Source organism: Schistocerca gregaria, chromosome 6 (assembly GCF_023897955.1).
Source record: "Schistocerca gregaria isolate iqSchGreg1 chromosome 6, iqSchGreg1.2, whole genome shotgun sequence".
NCBI classification, from domain to species: Eukaryota; Metazoa; Arthropoda; class Insecta; order Orthoptera; family Acrididae; genus Schistocerca; species Schistocerca gregaria.
Window position 1 is genome coordinate 384372184 of NC_064925.1, and position 19078 is coordinate 384391261.

Below are 19078 nucleotides of genomic sequence, written 5' to 3' on the forward strand. Positions count from 1 at the left end.
TTAGTATTGGAAGGCAGCGTGGAGGGTAAAAATCATAGAGGGAGACCAAGAGATGAGTACACTAAGCAAATTCAGAAGGATTTAGGTTGCAATAGGTACTGGGAGATGAAGAAACTTGCACAGAATAGAGTGTCATGGAGAATTGCATCAAACCAGTATCTGGACTGAAGACCACAACAACAACAAAATGCTGCACACGACAAAAATATGTTAAAGACCTGAAGACGGTCGTCTTAAATTTAAAAAAAATGCGATGTTGGCTTTTGAATGGTTTTCAACAATTAAAACAGATCGTCCTTCAGTACTCTGAAAATGAGAAAATTCATTCATACTGCGACGTTGTAACCCTTCGATAGCTTTTTAGTTGGTAGACAGTCACTCCGTATAAATGAGGAACGTGGAGTATCCCCCCCCCCCCCCCCCCCCCGTGTGTCTTGCGCGTGGAAAAAACGTGAACCATACACAAAAAGCACTGTTGCAGTACAGTACAAAAAAGCTTACTGAAAGAAAAACGCCACGAAACGAAAAGAAATGATACTTTTCTTCAAAGACAATAATTACACTGAAGCCACTGCGGTTCATGTTGGCCCCTTGGACATTATAAAAGTGGGACATGGTTCTTAATAGTGTGATGACAGTGGACGGCAATGTATAATCTGCACCGTGCTCTCTTTTTGGCCTCAAGCTTGGTAAGGAGTTCTTCTGGTAGAGCGTTCCATTCTTCCACGAGGGCTGCTGACAAGTGCTGGAAGGTCGTTGGTGCACTGTACGTGTTGCATTATGTCTCTCCAACGCGCCCCACACGCGCTTGATGCGATTTAAGTCGGATGAGCGAGAATATCAGTCCATCCCGCAAATTGTCGTCTATAAAGTCTGGACCCAATGCACCCCTGAAAAGACGCACATGGGAATGGAATAAGGAGTCACAATGACGTTGACCAGTGAGTGTTACATCTTCACAGATTTGTGTAATTGTTTCATTGTAAGCTGTGTGGTTCTTTAGTGGATCGAGGAGCGACGAACAGATGCTGCTCATGAACAGAGAATTCAGTTAATAATTTATACTACATCTTATATTAAATAGCAAAAATAATACATAACTTTGTTGCTGCAGTTGCGGCGTCAGTTGCTAAAGCCTAGTTTACACGACGACACTAGGTTGCAGGCAACTGCGCTACCGGCCACTGCGCATGCGCTCCGCGTGTTTCAACTTTGGCGACACTAGCTGCATGAGTTTTGAGGTTATGTGTTTTCGTAGAGTGTAGAAAAACTGAAATATGAAGTGGGGAACGGAGAATAATGTTCGCTTTTTGGATATCTGGTGTTTGTGGGATTTCAGTGATGCTGATTACAAAAATAAGCAAAATATTGCTGCTGCTGAGAGTGTCACGTGTGATCAGAACATAGATATTTTGACAAGATCTGTGCTGCACGGCAAAAATTTATTGAATTAGGAGCACATACACAATTGAATTAAGAAAAATACAAGCAAATGTAATTCTAGCTGTGGCAATGGTCTCGACTACAAGACTAAAAAGCCATCGTTCGAGTTAGCCAACTCTTTGTTAAGGAATATTGTAGACAGGAGGGTAGGCTATACCAATTCAAGAAGCTGCATTCTTTATTCAATATTCATCTATTTAAAACGTCGTTGCAGTGCTCCCCATTCACATATGTTAGAATTCTGAAATATTGCCACTGTACAGATCTATCTTCAAGAGAGTAGCTTGCAAACCATTCTCTTCTCAATGCAGCCTGCTTCGAATGATTATTGTTGCTAATATTTACTACTGTTAATGTTAATAATTATTGGTGTTAATGAAAAGGTGTCATCGCCAACTAAAACCATATCTTATAACATGAGTGTTCTGTATTGTAATTCATGCAATATGACATGTAATTTCAGTTCTGGCGACAGTGCTTCATGCATTACAGTACCTTTATTCCTTATCGCATAACTAACTCCATTTAGAAACGTGTGAAATCTTATGGGACTTAACTGCTAACGTCATCAGTCCCTAAGCTTACACACTACTTAACCTGAGCTACCGAGCTGACGTCTTTTCTGCATCCAGTCACGAATCGAAACACGTTTCTTATTTTTTCTTATGCAGCTATTCCACGCAACAAGCTTCAGTTCCACCACAACTAGTGCGACGTGCAGCTGCCAAACGTTTTATTTCAGACACGACTCCAGGACGCACAAAACGACGAAACTGAAGTGTATACTGGTGTTGCCATGTCTACAGTCATATATGAAACCACTTGCGTGCAACTCACTCCACGCAACGAGTGGCGCAACCCAATGTCGTCGTGTAAACTAGTCTTAACCGTAGCTTTGAATGTTGAAACACTTACAGATGCCGTAGATTTACAAATACAGTAACTGCTCAGTACATCAGGTGCCCTGGCCGGTCAAAGTGCCAGACTCACAAATGGGGTAAAAAAATGGATCAAATGGCTCTGAGTACTATGGGACTTAACTTCTGAGGTCATCAGTCCTCTAGAACTTAGAACTAAGTAAACCTAACTAACCTAAGGACATCACACACATCCATGCCCGACGCAGGATTCGAACCTGCGACCGCAGTGGTCGCGCGGTTCCAGATTGAAGAGCCTAGAACCGCTCGGCCACTCCGGCCGGCAAATGGGGTCAGTGCATGAATTTTCAAAATTAAGTAGACACGCCGTTGGAGGCCCGGAGAGGGGATGCTTGCATCAGATTGGCAGAAGCGTAATCGTTCGTGGCAGCGCTCTCGTGCCGCGGTGGCGGCTGTAGGAAACGCGGCTACGTAGGTGGCGGCGCGATGTTTGAAAATGCGGCCCATCAGATAGCGGCCGATACCGCAATTTGGAGGTCAGTATGCCTCCCCACGCCGTAACATCTGGACTACCAAAATTATCATGTTAGACAATGCTCCTAGACGCATTGCATGTAATCACCTCTCCCCGTATGATGGAACGTCCAGAATCACTATTCAGACTGAATCTCCTCTTATACGAGGAGAACACGGGACCCTATTCCTCGTTGGTCCAGTTCCTATTCTCTAGGTACCATAGCATATGGTATCGTCGCTGTGCGAATAACAACGGTATGCAACGTAATGGTCGTCGGACAAAGAAGCCGCCGTGCCAATGTGGAGCGTGAAATTGCGTGGCTTGCAGTCCAGTTAAATGTGGTTGCAATTGCAACCACTGTTTCACGTGGGTCCCTTCTTGCGTGTTGCACAGTGCAGCGGTGCTGCTGTATCTGATCACGGCCGACCGATTACTGTCCTGTGGTTCGGAACGCTCCTCGTGCATCTGAAACAATGCTGTGAGCAATACCAAATCCTGGGTTACAGTAGTCATGCCTCATCCTTCTTCCTGTTTCCGGATGATTCTTCCCTGTGTGAAGACATCCAAGTGCTGTTAGCGAGTCTACGAGTCGTGTTCTAGTGAAAAACATTTTCACACTCCACAGTGTACCGCCATCGCTCGCTGATTGGCAAAAACTGTCTTTAACCATTTATTCAGCTACTTCGTGTTGCGAGGCGAGCCCCATTTGGTGACATAGTTAAGATGACCTCATGCTTTGTGACCTCCAGATTTCTGTGCATGACTGGGAGGGCTCCGATAATACAGAATTTCATTCATTCATTCATTCATTCACTTTCACCAAATGCATTTCTCGAGAACCCGAAACCGGAGACTGGTTCAACTGGCTCTGAGCACTAAGGGACTTAAGATCTGTGGTCATCATTCCCCTAGAACTTAGAACTACTTAAACCTAACTAACCTAAGGACATCACACACATCCATGCCCGAGGCAGGATTCGAACCTGCGACCGTAGCTGTCGCGCGGTTCCGGGATGAGCGCCTAGAACCGCGAGACCACCGCTGCCGGCGAAACCGGAGAAGGCAGTGATGTTGGCCACTGGGATCTGGAGAGAAATCGACTTTCTGACTCATCCCAAAGACACTCCATTGGGTTCAGGTAGGGACTCTGGACATGCTTGTTCATTTGAGGAGTATTACTGTCCAAAAACCATTGCCTCACAGATGTTGCCTTATGGCAGGGTTCGTCGCCTTATTGACACAATCATCGTCTCCATAGTCTTCCTTTACTACACACAACACACAATGTTGTAAAATATGTTCACTTTCTTCCGCAGTTAGCGTTTTCTTAAGCTCATTACGGGCCTAACCAGTAATAACGCCTCCACACTGGAAATATACACATCAAGAAAAGTTTTGTATCACTTCGGTTCGGAGAGTTCCGTAAACTGTACAGAAAATTGGAATAGAGATAAACATAAACATCGATTCCTCCCTTTCTATTGGTCATGATAACCACACATTGCATGTTGTACAACCATACAGTGAGACCTTCAGAGGTGGTGGTCCAGATTGCTGTACACACCGGATCCCCTGATACCCAGTAGCACGTCCTCTTGCATTGATGCATGCATTCGTTGTGACATACTACCCACAAGTTCATCAAGGCACTGTTGGTCCAGATTGTCCCACTCCTCAACGGCGATTCGGCGTAGATCCCTCAGAGTGGTTGGTGGGTCACGTCGTACATAAACAGCCCTTTTCAATCTATTCCAGGCAAGTTCGAAAGGGTTTATGTTTGGAGAACATGCTGGCCACTCTAGTCGAGCGATGTCGTTATCCTGAAGGAAGTCATTTACAAGATATGCACAACGGGTGCGCGAATTGTCGTCCATGAAGACGAATGCCTCGCCAATATGCTACCGATATGGTTGCACTATCGGTCGGAGGATGGCATTCACATATCGTGCAGCCGTTACGGCGCCTTGCATAACCACCAGCGGCGTACGTCGACTCCACTTAATGCCACCCCAAAGCAGCAGGGAACCTCCACCTTGCTTCACTCGTTGAACAGAGTGTCTAAGGCGTTCATCCAGACCGGATTGCCTCCAATCACGTTTCTGACGATCGTATGATTGGAGGCACATGCTACAGTCATTGGCGAAGAGAACGTGGTGCCAATCCTGAGCGACATGTTGGTGGATCCATCTGTACCGCGCTGCATGGTGACGTGGTTGCAAAGATGGACATCGCTATGGATGTCAGGAATGAGGTTGCTCATGATACAGCCTCTTGCGCACAGTTTGAGTCGTGTCACGACATCCTGTGGCTGCATGAAATTTATTATGATACAACATGGTGGCTTTGCTGTCAGGGTTCATACGAGCCATAATCCGTAGGTCGCGGTCATCCACTGCAGTAGTAGCTCTTGGGCGTCCTGAGCGAGACATGTCACCAGCAGCCGGCCGCTGTGACCGAGCGGTTCTAAGCGCTTCAGTCCGGAACCGCGCTACTGCTTTGGCCGCAGGTTCGAATCCTGCCTCGGGCAGGGATGTGTGTGATGTCCTTAGGTTAGTTAGGTTTAAGTAGTTCTAAGTTATATGGGACTGATGACCTCATATGTTAAGTCCCATAGTGCTTAGAGGCATTTGAATCAGTTTTTGTGCGTTATATGTGTATCTGTGGAGTGTAGGTGAATGTAACATGTGCGTGTATGTCTGTATTTTATGATGATGATAACGATGACGATGATGGTGGTGGTGGTGGTGTTGATGGTGGTGACGACGACGACGACGACGACGACGACGACGGCGATGACGATGAGAGAAAGAAACCTGCTGCCAGCACATAGCCTACTCCTCTCGAATGGCACGAAAGGGACTACTGAGCTTAATGTCCCCATCTGACAGTCGGATCGCCATCAACAGTGCTACATGCCCCCACGTCATGAGCACTGCAGACAGGTTTGGAATTTAATCCAGGACACTGGCGCCAAGACTGGTGATCAGGAATCTTACACCACCACCTCTCCTCTATCACGAGGATTCGAACCAGGAACCTCCTGCTAGTAGCCGGATATACTGTGTAAGCTTCCATAGGCTCAGATATTTTAATTAAAACTGTATGCAAGTAGTTGAAATAATTAGAAAATTATGAACCGATGAAACATAGGGTCTGGATCAACCGCATTGCAATATAATTAACAAAAGAAGAACGAAATGAAATACTGTACCAAATTTAATAAATTTTATTACGATACTTGCTCTGTTTAATGACAAAATTGTAAATTTGATTACAAGATGTAACTGCAGTTCAGAGACGCCAAGAACACAGAATGATTAGTGGATTAACTTGAAAGAAACGAATGCCTTGGCGAATATCGGAAGATAATGGGGACATGTGAGGTCGTCGACTAGTAACTTAAACTTGAAAGTACAAAAACGGGATGCCTGCTCAGTGATTTCTTGATTACGCCGAAAGAATGGTTAATTCTCCATGAATTTACAACGTTCACAAAAGTTACTCGATCCTACCATCGCACCTACAAATAATTCCTAAGACTCGTCACTGAACTGTCTAAGCTTGCATCATCTGATCAAAGGCTCCAAGTCGTTAGGCAGAAGACTACATGTGCCATGATTTGCTGCTGACTGCTGCGGTCGAGGAAAACGTCCTTGCTCACCGACTGCCTGAGAAGGAGGTTTTTCTCGATACCTTCGAGAGAAGAAGTAATTCCTGCCCATTCTCCAGATTATGTCTCGCTTCTGAGCCTACATGACTTTCTGTACACTAATGAGATGGCTTTGGCAATATTCGGACCAATGGTATCGTAGTAAATAAACAAACAATATTCGAGTTTTGGAGTATTAACCTATAAAAGGATTACATATAATCTTAGCAATCCCGTCTTACATTTCAATTCTGCAGTCGAGTTTTCTTCCCAGCCAACTAGCTTTCTGATCCTCCGCTCTGGTAGATGATTGCTCAGAACCATTAAGGCGCTCTGTTCCAAATTTTCTACATGTGGTCTGGCTTTTCCAGCTGAGGAGGAGGACTTCCAAGCTAATCACGGTACCACAAGGTGATTGCCATTCCGCTCCACTTGCATCTGGGAAGAAGTTTCCATCGTGAAAACGAAGTTCTTTTGTCAATAGCTACAGTCGATTGCGTCGCCTTGAAAAATCTACGAGTTGGCCCAAACTCAAGTGTTGACTACTGTGTTATCTGATTTCCGCAAGAAGGTGGCCAGACTAAACACAACATGAGATGTACTCCGTGAACCACTATTCGGTCAGCAAGAGGATGGGCCCAAGCGCCTGAGCGATGCCACCACGCAGCCAGCTTAACACTCCAGGCTCTTGGATGAAAGGGGTCCTGATTTCTGCAGGCGTTAGGGGACCATAACCTCGCTGTACACAAACACAGTTCTGGGCTATGAAACAATTACTCGAAACAGTTACAGAGAGACATATGTAGAAAGAACTAACATATTAATTGATGTTATCATCTTCATAGTCACTGAGGCTCCTTGATATAATCACGAGCATTAATCGACTAAAATTAGTTGAATTGAGTCCAAATAAAGTATGAAAATGAGACACATCAGTCCAGTAATAGAAAGTCATGTATCACACCAAATCGGATACCACGGCGCAGGCATCTTTTAACAATCTCAGCTCCGGAGAGAGCAAATTAGCAGCATAGGGGTCTGGTCCAAGACCCCTACAGTTGTCAGGATTGTGCCAAGCAGGGTTCTGTGATGAGGATCTGTTCACTCTCGAGATATCCAAGAAAACATCATTCACATGACATATTTATTGTACAGAAATAAAGAATTGCCTTTCCAGAGCGCTGGCAGCTCAGTTGGGGTGGTGGTGTGTAGATCCCTTCAGCAGTAACAGGCATGCATCTGTCTGGTAGCACTGCAACATAGTGGACAGCTTGCATAACAGCTGTAACATCATGGCTGGTCAGTGCCCACCAATGTCGTAACCAGCGTAGCCTGTGCTGGGTGAGGATAGACAGCAGCTCTGTGAGCAGTCCAATTGCTTAGTTGTGTGGTCAACATGTCTGACTGCCATAGAGTGGGTCCGTGTTCCATTCCAGACTGGCTCAGAGATTTTCTCCACTCAGTGACTGGGTGTTGTGTTGTCCTCATTATCATCGACACCTAATTCTCCCAGTGCGGTCTCACCGGAGAAGACATGGGACTTGGTAGCCGAAGTACCCCAGGTGGGGTCTCCCAGCCATCAATGCCATATGATCATTTCATTTAATTTTTCAGTTCTGCGAGCTGATATCAAGTGCTCTCATTGATGCCGAAGACATGTACCCAGGAAACTCGCCCTTCAGCGTACCTGAAGTACTAGTTGTCATGCACAGTTCGATCAGTGGCCTCTAGTGAGGAGACAGAGGACGGCAGCATCATTGTTGGCTACAGAAATGGGGCGAGCAGCAACAGTTGCTCCCCCTCAAAATGAAAAATGGCGAACAGCTTCTTAGCCTCGCTGGTCAAGCCTCCATTAGGCCAGCAGGTTCATGGCGGTCTTTGCATCCCCATAGTAATGACCCAGAAGTTAGCGCTAGTGCGTGGACTGACAGAGTCTTTCCAGTGAGACTTGCAGCTCCATAGATGATGGTAGATGATTAGGCACACAGTGAGTCGACTGACGTAACCTCCCCTCTCTAACGTAACAGCTGAAACTGAGATCGCTGATTAAGGAAAGTGTAATATATTTGTTGGAGCTTCCAGTGCGCTCTGCTGCAGTGGGGGTAACAATGACACCATGTGTATTAGCCTTCCCGTTCGGTCAGACGTTCTAATGGCTTCAGACTTTCTTAACTTCGTCTTTCAGATACTTACTTCTGTTGTGTCACTAGATGAATAGTTAAGTGTTGCGTTGAATCAAGCCTTCTTGTGACATACTGCTCTCTCATCAGTACGAGGACCCCTTTTCATGTGTCACTGTGCTTCATTCACAGACTTGCGTGTTCGGCCGGTATCATATGTTGCATTCACCTCGAACTGCTGAGCATTTCCCCCTAACTGGCACTCTTCTGTTAACTGAATGGGGTGGTTTCGCTTTGGCGTCGCCAGTGATGATCTACAACAAGCATTTGATTTTCACCTGGGATACCATTCGGGGCGCAACTGTAGTGATACATAACTTTATGGACACGTTCGGAGAAAATCTCCGACCCAGCCGGGAATCGAACCAGGACCCTTCTACCGGGGGTGGACACGTTTACTGCTGTGGAGGTGGCCGATATGAATCCTGTATATGGGTTCAAAGAACACAATGAAAAAGTGTCACTACGGCACTGTGCTGAATTGTTCCCACAGCAACGTCAACTATATCAGAGTACTTTTGCACCTGTATTTCCACGCCTATGAGAAACCGGATCCTTCCATGATTGCATATTATGTGCTTCTTCACTGTTGTGAAGCGTTTTCACACGATCGCCTGAGAACCACAGTCAGAGTCGGCGAAAATTTCTAAGTCCCGAGTTACAGCGGCAGGCGTGCAGCGTTGATGACCAGTATTTAACGGACCGTTGGATTGCTGTCATACCGATCACTGCTGCTGAGGAAGATGCCCCGCATTTGCTGATACAGGCGGCGTCGCGCCGCTGTTTTCAAAGCTATTGACAATTTACAAATTGACAGTCAAACTGACATTGGTGCTCAAGTGATTTTACAAGGACCGTCCGTCTTTTGTGGTTGTGTAGTGAACTTCTCTATCATATCCAAGGAAGCCAATCCTCAACCGGGAAATGGATGGCTAACAGCTGCTGTACTTCGATGTAATGGTGGAACAGTTAAAGCCCTCGCTGGATTGGAGAGTGCTAATAGCCGTGATGTTATTGCTTATCGAACGTGGAATGTATTTGCTGTGTCGCACAAAGAGTATGGAAAATGTTATCTCTCTTCAGACATGTCTTTTATTATATGTACCATGAACCATCGTAAAATTAATGAGATGGAGTCTGTTGCTATATGGTTTAAAGGTTTTGGTGTTTGTTCTAGTATTAAAATGATTGGTGATGTAACCCATTATTATAGACATTAAACAATGATTAACTCTATATTGTGTTTTATTTAATACTCCCCTTGCCTAATACCTAGCATACTCGGACACTAACCTGTTGATGTACATCTAGATCCAGGGGCTCAAGGAGGCAACAATTTGATTAAATTTTCAAATGTGTAAGGGGGAGAAAGGGGGGTATTAAATAAAGTTGATTAACTTATATTATACATTGAGCAAGCACGCGTCGTCAGCAACTTGGATCAATGCCCAAGGACCTTGAGAGCACGTGTCTCTTATCTTATCTCTTGCGGCGCTATAAGTAGCCGCAGCGGCGTGCAGACTAGAACACCCTTCTACACGCCTGCCGCTGTAACTCGGGACTCAGAAATTATCTGAGATAGGCGATCCATTGAAAAGTGGACTTTGGACTGTTGATGACGTCACTATTTCACTGATGTACAACGAGAACCATTGACTCAAGGAAGCAACAGTTTGATAAATAATTGAATATATTATGCCTAACGATTGGCTCAAGGCTCAAGGTTCCTGGAGCCACACTGTACCAAGCACTGTTCCTGGAGCCACTCTGTACCAAGCATTGTACTGCTGAATTGCCCAAGTCCGTTGCAATGTACAATGGTCATGAATGGATACAGTTATCAGACAGGATGCTTACGTAAGTGTCACGTGTCAGAGTCATATCTAGACGTATCAGGGGTCCCATGTCACTCCAGCTGCACACACCCTCCACCAGTTGAACAGTCCCATGCTGACATGCAAGGTCCATGGATTCATGAGGTTCTACATCTACTACATCTACATCCGTACTCCGCAAGCCACCTGACGGTGTGTGGCGGAGGGTACCCTGAGTACCTCTATCGGTTCTCCCTTCTATTCCAGTCTCGTATTGTACGTGGAAAGAAGGATTGTCGGTATGCTTCTCTGTGGGCTCTAATCTCTCTGATTTTATCCTCATGGTCTCTTCGCGAGATATACGTAGGAGGGAGCAATATACTGCTTGTCTCTTCGGTGAAGGTATGTTCTCGAAACTTCACCAAAAGCCCGTACCGAGCTACTGAGCGTCTCTCCTGCAGAGTCTTCCACTGGAGTTTATCTATCATCTCCGTAACGCTTTCGCAATTACTAAATGATCCTGTAACGAAGCGCGCTGCCCTCCGTTGGATCTTCTCTATCTGTTGTATCAACCCTACCTGGTGCGGATCCCACACTGCTGAGCAGTATTCAAGCATTGGGCGAACAAGCGTACTGTAACCTACTTCCTTTGTTGTCGGATTGCATTTCCTTAGGATTCTTCCAATGAATCTCAGTCTGGCATCTGCTTTACCGACGATCAACTTTATATGATCATTCCATTTTAAATCACTCCTAATGCGTACTCCCAGATAATTTATGGAATTAACTGCTTCCAGTTGCTGACCTGCTATTTTGTAGCTAAATGATAAGGGACCTATCTTTCTATGTATTCGCATCACATTACACTTCGCTACATTGAGATTCAATTGCCATTCCGTGCACCATGCGTCAATTCGCTGCAGATCCTCCTGCATTTCAGTACAATTTTCCATTGTTGCAACCTCTCGATACACCACAGCATCATCTGCAAAAAGCCTCAGTGAACTTCCGATGTCATCCACCAGGTCATTTATGTATATTGTGAATAGCAACGGTCCTATGACACTCCCCTGCGGCACACCTGAAATCACTCTTACTTCGGAAGACTTCTCTCCATTGAGAATGACGTGCAGCGTTCTGTTATCTAGGAACTCCTCAATCCAATCACACAATTGATCTGATAGTCCGTATGCTCCAAACTCGTACATGTCCTTCCGCTCGATACAATTTGAAACGAGACTCGTCGGATCAGGCAACATGTCCCCTGCCATCAACTGTTCAGTGTCGGTGTTCACGGGACCGAGTAAGACATAAAGCTTTGTGTCATACATTCGTTAAGGGTACACGAGTGTACCTTCGGCTCCGGAAGCCCAAACTGATGATGTTTCGTTGAATGGTTCGCACGCTGACACTTGTTGATAGCCTAGCACTGAAATCTGCAGCAGTTTGCGGAAGGGTTGCACTTCTGTCACATTCAGTCGTCGTTGGTTCCGTTCTTGCAGGATCTTTTTCCGCTCGCGGCGATGTCGGAGATTTGATGTTTCACCGGATTCCTGATATTCACGGTAGACTCGTGAAACGAAGGAAGGAAGGAAGATTGCGTATAACTTCCCGTCGACATCGAGCCAGAGCACAAGCTCGGTTAGTGTCAAGGACGGGGAAGGAAATCGGCCGTGCCTACTCCTGAAATGATCATACGCGAAAATCCCCACTTCGTCGCTACCTCGGAGATGCCTTGTCTCATCGCTCGTGCGCCGACTATAACAACAAGTTAAGACTCAGTTAAATGTTGATGATCTAGCATTGTAGCAGCAGTAATGATCCAACAACTGCGCCAGACACTTGTTGTCCTATATAGGTGTTATCGACCGCAGCGTCGTATTCTGCCTGTTTGCACATCTCTGTATTTGAATGCGCATCCTATACCAGTTTCTTTGGCCCTTCGGTGTATATCTGCATACCTTGATTAGAAGAGCGAGGCTCGAGACAGGAGACATTCACAAAGATTACCTGAGATATTTCGGAGTTGACAAGGAAGCAAGAGCATTCACGAACACGAAACGTTCAGAGAAGAAACTGAGTCATAAATCGATGATTCTGATGAACGTATCATTCGTTGCAAAATATGTAAATTCCACAGTACGTGTGGTGAATACTTAGTGTTCAAAACGATGCTTCCAGTTTTGGGAAAATATCTTTTTTAGTTAGATAAAGTTCCTTAAAAGACTAGCAACGATCTAGGACATAGACGGAGAAGAAAGGGTAGAATGTGAAAATTGTTCATGAGAACGAAGGACATTCAAGAAGTTGGTTGGTGTATTTTCCTCCATTGAAAAATCGAGTAACAGTGAGAGGTCTGTTGTATCGTCAATGAGACTTATGTGCACTTTTTACACGCTACTCAATTCTAGAGTGTTAATAAGAACAAAGGCTTCTTGCACAGGTTTCTCGTGCGACGAAGGCGGTTATTCTGAATGAGTTGGGGTGCCCCAAATGTGTCGTTAATATTTAAATCTGGGACGAAATATTGTGATCATGTTTGTCGTAACGTTAAAGTTGTCTATATCCTCCCTTTTCTTTTCGGAACGTTGAACGAAATGAATGGCTTTCATGAAAGTATATTTTGTTTCATGAAGCTATATAAAAAGTGAACTATACTCTCTTGTTAAAATCAGCAAGGAAAGATTGGAAATATTTAAAATTGATGCTGTCCTTGCCTCCTTGCTTAAATCTTATTTAAATGCTACCGATCTAATATGAGCTACAGTGAAACAATATTTATGAAAGTAGACTGTTGGATTCGCGTTAGGTGGTTCATCTGAAATTTAAGAGAACAGTTTCGGATTACTAGGTCAAGTAGGCCTCTAGTTTTAGTCACGACCTTAAATTCTTCGAGGGATAGCTATTGACTGGATGAAAGAACAATTCATTGTCAATGTGCTGGCCAACAGCACTATTGGCAGTGAGAGGTATGATGTAAGGGGCACTGACATCTCACAGGACACTGACACAGATATGTGACGTTTCACGTCCTAGTATTTTTAATACGGTATTGCAGTGCCTGTGTTACTCTGATTACGATACGAAGTTCCTTTGGATACGTATGCATGTCCAAATGAACAGGCACTGCGACGACCACAGACGTTACGAAACACATCAAATGAATTAGTAGTTGCGAATAAGGACTACCACCATCTGTAGAATGGAATGACGATAGTGAAACTTTGTGCCAGACCGGGAATGGAACCCAGATTTGTCGCTTACAGCGAGGGGACACTTTACAATTTTTTTTCCTGATCTCATTTCGTTCATTATTGTTCGTTCCATTGGTCGGGGTGGACGCCACATGACACTTGTTCAAGTTAATCGTTGATCCGTTTTCTCAGCTTTTTTTTTATTACAGAGGGCAGTTAACCCTCCGACGAACATGCCAAGCTACCGTGCCGGCACACCATTTGGCTCTCCCTGCACCACTTACGGGCAGACGCGAACTTCCATATGGTTCAAATGTTTCTGAGCACTATGGAACTTAACATCTGAGGTCGTCAGTCCCCTAGAATTTAGAACTACTTAAACCTAACTAACCTAAGGACATCACACACATCCATGCCCGAGGCAGGATTCGAACCTGCGACCGTAGCGCTCGCGCGGTTCCAGACTGAAGCGCCTAGAACCGCTCGGGCACACCGACCGGCACTTCCATATGCCGTCAACCATACGCCTATGACCTATATTCGTACATCCATTGTGTTTATTCCCGTACAGGTCAGACGTTTTACTTGAACGTCGCTTGCGCGGTATCGACAGATAAATACGATATCACACTTCATGTGTTGTGACATGCATGAATGTTGAAAGGAACTTTGCATCGTAATCTTAATAACACAGGCACTGCAATATCGTATTTATCTGTCGATACTGGACAAGCGGCTTTCAAGTACAGTGTTTGACCTGTACGGGAATATACGTAATGGATGTACGAGTACAGGTCGTAGACGCATGGTTCAAGATATATGGAAGTTCAGTTCTAACTATCTGTCGTGCACGGATAGCCGCAGGGAAGGCGACCGCTCGTGATATGCGGGAACTCTGGGTTCGAGTCCTGTTCCGCCACAAATTTTCATTGTCGTCACTCAGTTCAGTAGTCCTTATTTGCAACTGCTAATTCATTGGGTGTGTAATAGTTTTAAGGTACGTGGTGCGCACCCTTCCTCTCGCTTTGCAGTCCCTCCTCTCTCCCTCGCGCGCAGCTCGCAGCTATTGCTACACCTCGCCAACTATTCAGAGCAGTTGATGGTGTTTAGACAGCAACCAGCCACAAATTTATTTTAAGTTTCTTTATTCAAAAGGTACCGTTACCCGTTTCGAATCATTACAGTTCATCGTCAGACTGCTTTAATGCTTTCATTAGTACGTGTGGTGCTTTTTTTATTGGTTAGTTGACCTAAAATATAAATAATACATAATTATAAGTACGCCACACAGATGGTTGCGTAACAGATATGCATTGGGATGTGACTTACGTGAAATGTCGGTTTGGAGCATTTAATTTCATATTTTTCGTCAAATAGATGATGATCGTAGTTTTCGCCACATTCTTACCGTTGCACACATAAATTTATATAATAACATATATAAATGAAACGCCAGTACAGAGAGACATTGATTTTGTGAATATTATAACATACTGCTACACTAATTATAAAGATGTTATATATATATATATATATATATATATATATATATATATATATATATATATATATGTGTGTGTGTGTAAGACAGTACATTATTTATTTTCATTTAGTATCATGAGGATTGTAGAAACATATAAATGTAGCAAATTTATATGTTACTACAATTCTCATGATGCTAAATGTAAATAAATAGTGTACTGTCTTACCCATATATATATATATATATATATATATATATATATATATATATATATATATAATTTAAATAAATCTTTCAAAATGGTTCAAATGGCTCTGAGCACTATGGGACTTAACATCTGAGGTCATCAGTCCCCTAGAACTCAGAACTACTTAAACCTAACTAACCTAAGGACATCATACACATCCATGTCCCAGGCAGGATTCGAATCTGCGACCGTAGCGGTCACTCGGTTCCAGACTGAAGCGCCTAGAACCGCACGGCCACACTGGCCGGCAAAGAAATCTTTGACATGGAAAGTCTTCATAATTAGTGTAGCAGTATTCTCTCTTATTCACAAAATCAATGTCTGTCTTTACTGGTGCAGAGTTACGTAAGTGAATATATGATCGTTTTCCAAACATGGGTCATCTTTATAATGTTACGATATATCATAACATCTTTGGCACTCATATGTTTGTAAACACTTTGTATCTATCAAAACCTGCGGTGCGTCTTAGAAGTCTGTTCTGTGACTAATATGAAGTGCTCAGTGATAAAAATTTAAGTGTGCGACGTTAGGAATGTGGTGGAAATGTATTCAGTGACAAATCTGAAGCACTCAATTATACAAGTTTATGTGTGCAACGATAAGAATGTGGCGAAAAACTACAAACATCATCTGTTGGACGACATTTCAGGTAAGTCACATCCCAATGCAAATCTGTTACGCAACCATCTGTGTGACGTGCTTATAACTATGTATTATTTATATTTTAGGACAACTAACCAATCAAGAAAGCACCACATCTTTTAATGAAAGCATGAAGGCCGTCTGATAATGAACTGTAATGATTCGAAACCGGTAACGGTACCTTTTGAATAAAGAAACTTAAAATAAATTTGTGGCTGGTTGCTGTCTCAACATCATCAAAATTTGTCTTCAAATAACAGCCACGGTCTCCAACCATGTCGTCATATGACAAAAATGCTCTCAGAATAGTGTTAGTCGATTGACTGGTGTAAGTGCGTGAAGCAAGCGCGTCTAGGGGCCAGCCCCTAACGCAAGGCTTTCCGGGTGTGAAGGAGCGCCTGATCCCCGGCACGAATCTGCCCGGCGGATTTGTGTCGAGGTCCGGTGAACCGGCCAGTCTGTGGATGGTTTTTAGGTGGTTTTCCAACTGCCTCGGCGAATGCGGGCTGGTTCCCCTTATTCCGTCTCAGTTACACTATGTCGGCGATTGCTGCGCAAACAAGTTCTCCACGTACGCGTACACCACCATTACTCTACCACACAAACATAGGGATTACAGTCGTCTGGTGTGAGACGTTCCCTGGGGGGGTCGACCGGGGGCCGAACCGCACAACAACCATGGGTTCGGCGTGGGACGGCGGAGGGGTGAAGTGGACTGCGGTAGTCGTCGTGGGGGTGTGGACCATTGCGGCTGCGTTGGGGATGGAGCCTCTCCGTCGTTTGTAGATCCCCGGTTAACACACAATACAATACAAGCGCGTCTAGCCCATTGAAACCGACAGGCGTCTTCCTTTGACAATTCTGCTTTAGTGTATAAAAGAGATAGATTCTCAAATCGTTCGAGTAGTTACTTTATTGACACGGTACGGGACGGGACGGAGAGCTCTAGGAAAAATAACTACGACGCTAACTGGCACTCTGGGCACTGGGATTTGGTGGGAGGGTCAGACGTAGATGTCCATGCGCTCGGGCATGGGGAAGGGGTTGCGCTGGGTGCGGCTGAGGAAGACGCTGTGGTAGGAAATGTCGCGGATGGTGGGCGGGAGGCGCGGGTAGCGCCCGGGTCCAGGTCCGGGCTTGATGACGCCGGCCGCCGGCCGCTGCTGCAGCGAGCGGGAAGCGCCGAACGCGACCCCCGTCGCCTCGGCGCGGAACACCTGCTCCGGCCGGCACCGAAACCGCGGCCTGCACAACAGAGAGCGGGAGACGAGCTGTGCACGGTGGCCCCTTCTAAAACGAGCCTGACAAACAGGAATTTAAAGTCAAGTACTGTGTGAGATAAGAGAAGAGAAAACCTGTGTGGTTATGTTAAGGCCCCAGTGACGATCCAACAATTCGTCAAACTTCACGTGTTTGCCAAATTGTCGGCACTGGTGTGTTTGTCAAACATAGACTATATTTGATGAATGTGACAAAAATTTTGTTTGACAGCTCGTTTGACAAACAAGTTCGGCCGTTCATTCATGCGTCTGTCAAGCCAGTTGCTTGCTAGACTATCTTTAATCCGTAGATAATAATCTTGTAAGCAACTGGCTATTGGTTGGCAAAGATATGAGCATAGCTCGAACTTGTTTGTCAAAGGGGTTGTTGTCAAACAAAATTTTTGTCACTCTCTTCAAACACAGGCTATGTTTGAGAAACTCATCAGCAGAGCAGCACAGATAACTTGACAAATACATAAAGTTTGAGGAATTGTCAGTTACCAGATTTTAAAAGAATGGCTCTGACCACTATGGGACTTAACTTCTGAGCTCATGAGTCCCCTGGAACTTAGTACTACTTAAACCTAACTAACCGAAGGACATCACATACATCCATGCCCGAGGCAGGATTCGAACCTGCGACCTTAGCAGTCGCACGGTTCCAGACTGTTGCGCCTAGAACCGCTCGGCCACTCTGGCCGGCGGCAGATTTAAAAGATTCAACGTTTGTATCCTACATTGCATCTCGTTCTTTTCCCACTAATGTCAAAAATACTTCGCGACTATACGGCGCTTGTTTCAAAAGTGACAAATATTGTTGGTTCTTCTGTGTTCTTATTTGACAAACCTGTGGATGCAAACACAAATCTGACAAACAAGTTTGACCGTTTACAAGGGCATATATCAACATGACGGAAAATTGGGAAACTCTCCATCTTGGAAGGATTCCATTATTTTCAAATGCCCACCGTCTTGGTTACATAGCATCTTAGGTTTTCTTCATCTGCCATCTCATACCAGTTGACTAAAAATTCCAGTCCACCTCTTTTGTTTTAGAAGGATTTTCCTCAGGGAAAAGTATTTATTTCATTTACTTGTATTCTTATTAAGGTGGCAAAGTTTTGGTCACCAGGCCCTGAACATCTTACCATACATTCTACATACATATATTGCGTTACATCAATTAGATAAGCATTTTATATGTTAACTAACACGGAATTTAACATTTAGAAATTATTGTGACATATATAGTGTAGACAGTTACAAATAGTGTTGACAAGTACAACAATGAAAACAGATTGAAGGCAACTAGATCTAAACTATGAGCACCAGCAGGAGTAGTGGAAGAGGTAGAGAAATATGGCAGCATTGTAACCATAAACATGCTTGCCACAGGTTTTTTTAAACTCACATTCATTTATAGTGAAATACTTTCAGTAATTTGCACTCTCTCTCTCTCTCTCTCTCTCTCTCTCTCTCTCTCTCTATAAAAATACAAGCAGACACAAATGCCATATTATTGTGCATTAAGAAGCTACTCTGTGAAGAATAATTTGTCAGGCACGTATGATTTCGGTTTGTTTCACGTCAATTTTATTATCTACTAGATTCTGTACATCATCGAGTACGCGGTCAAAGATTTTTAAGGCTCAATACCTCACTCCTTTCTATGTGCTGAGTGACAGGTAGTATAACTCATTTACTCTTCCTGTATTCTGTTCGTGAATGTTACCGTTCTTTTCTAACTTGGATTGTTGACAACCAAG

The 19078-nt window shown here is 44.4% G+C and overlaps 1 protein-coding gene across 1 annotated transcript in view; it reads right to left on the minus strand.

Moving 5' to 3' along the window:
* Positions 1 to 16953: 16953 nt before the first annotated feature.
* LOC126278891 (uncharacterized) overlaps positions 16954 to 19078 on the minus strand; it is a 201259-nt gene continuing 199134 nt past the window's right edge. The window contains exon 6 of the mRNA XM_049979166.1: positions 16954 to 17295. Within this exon, the coding sequence (XP_049835123.1) occupies positions 17055 to 17295 (241 nt within the window). The 3' untranslated portion in view covers positions 16954 to 17054. The remainder of the gene's footprint in view (positions 17296 to 19078) is intronic.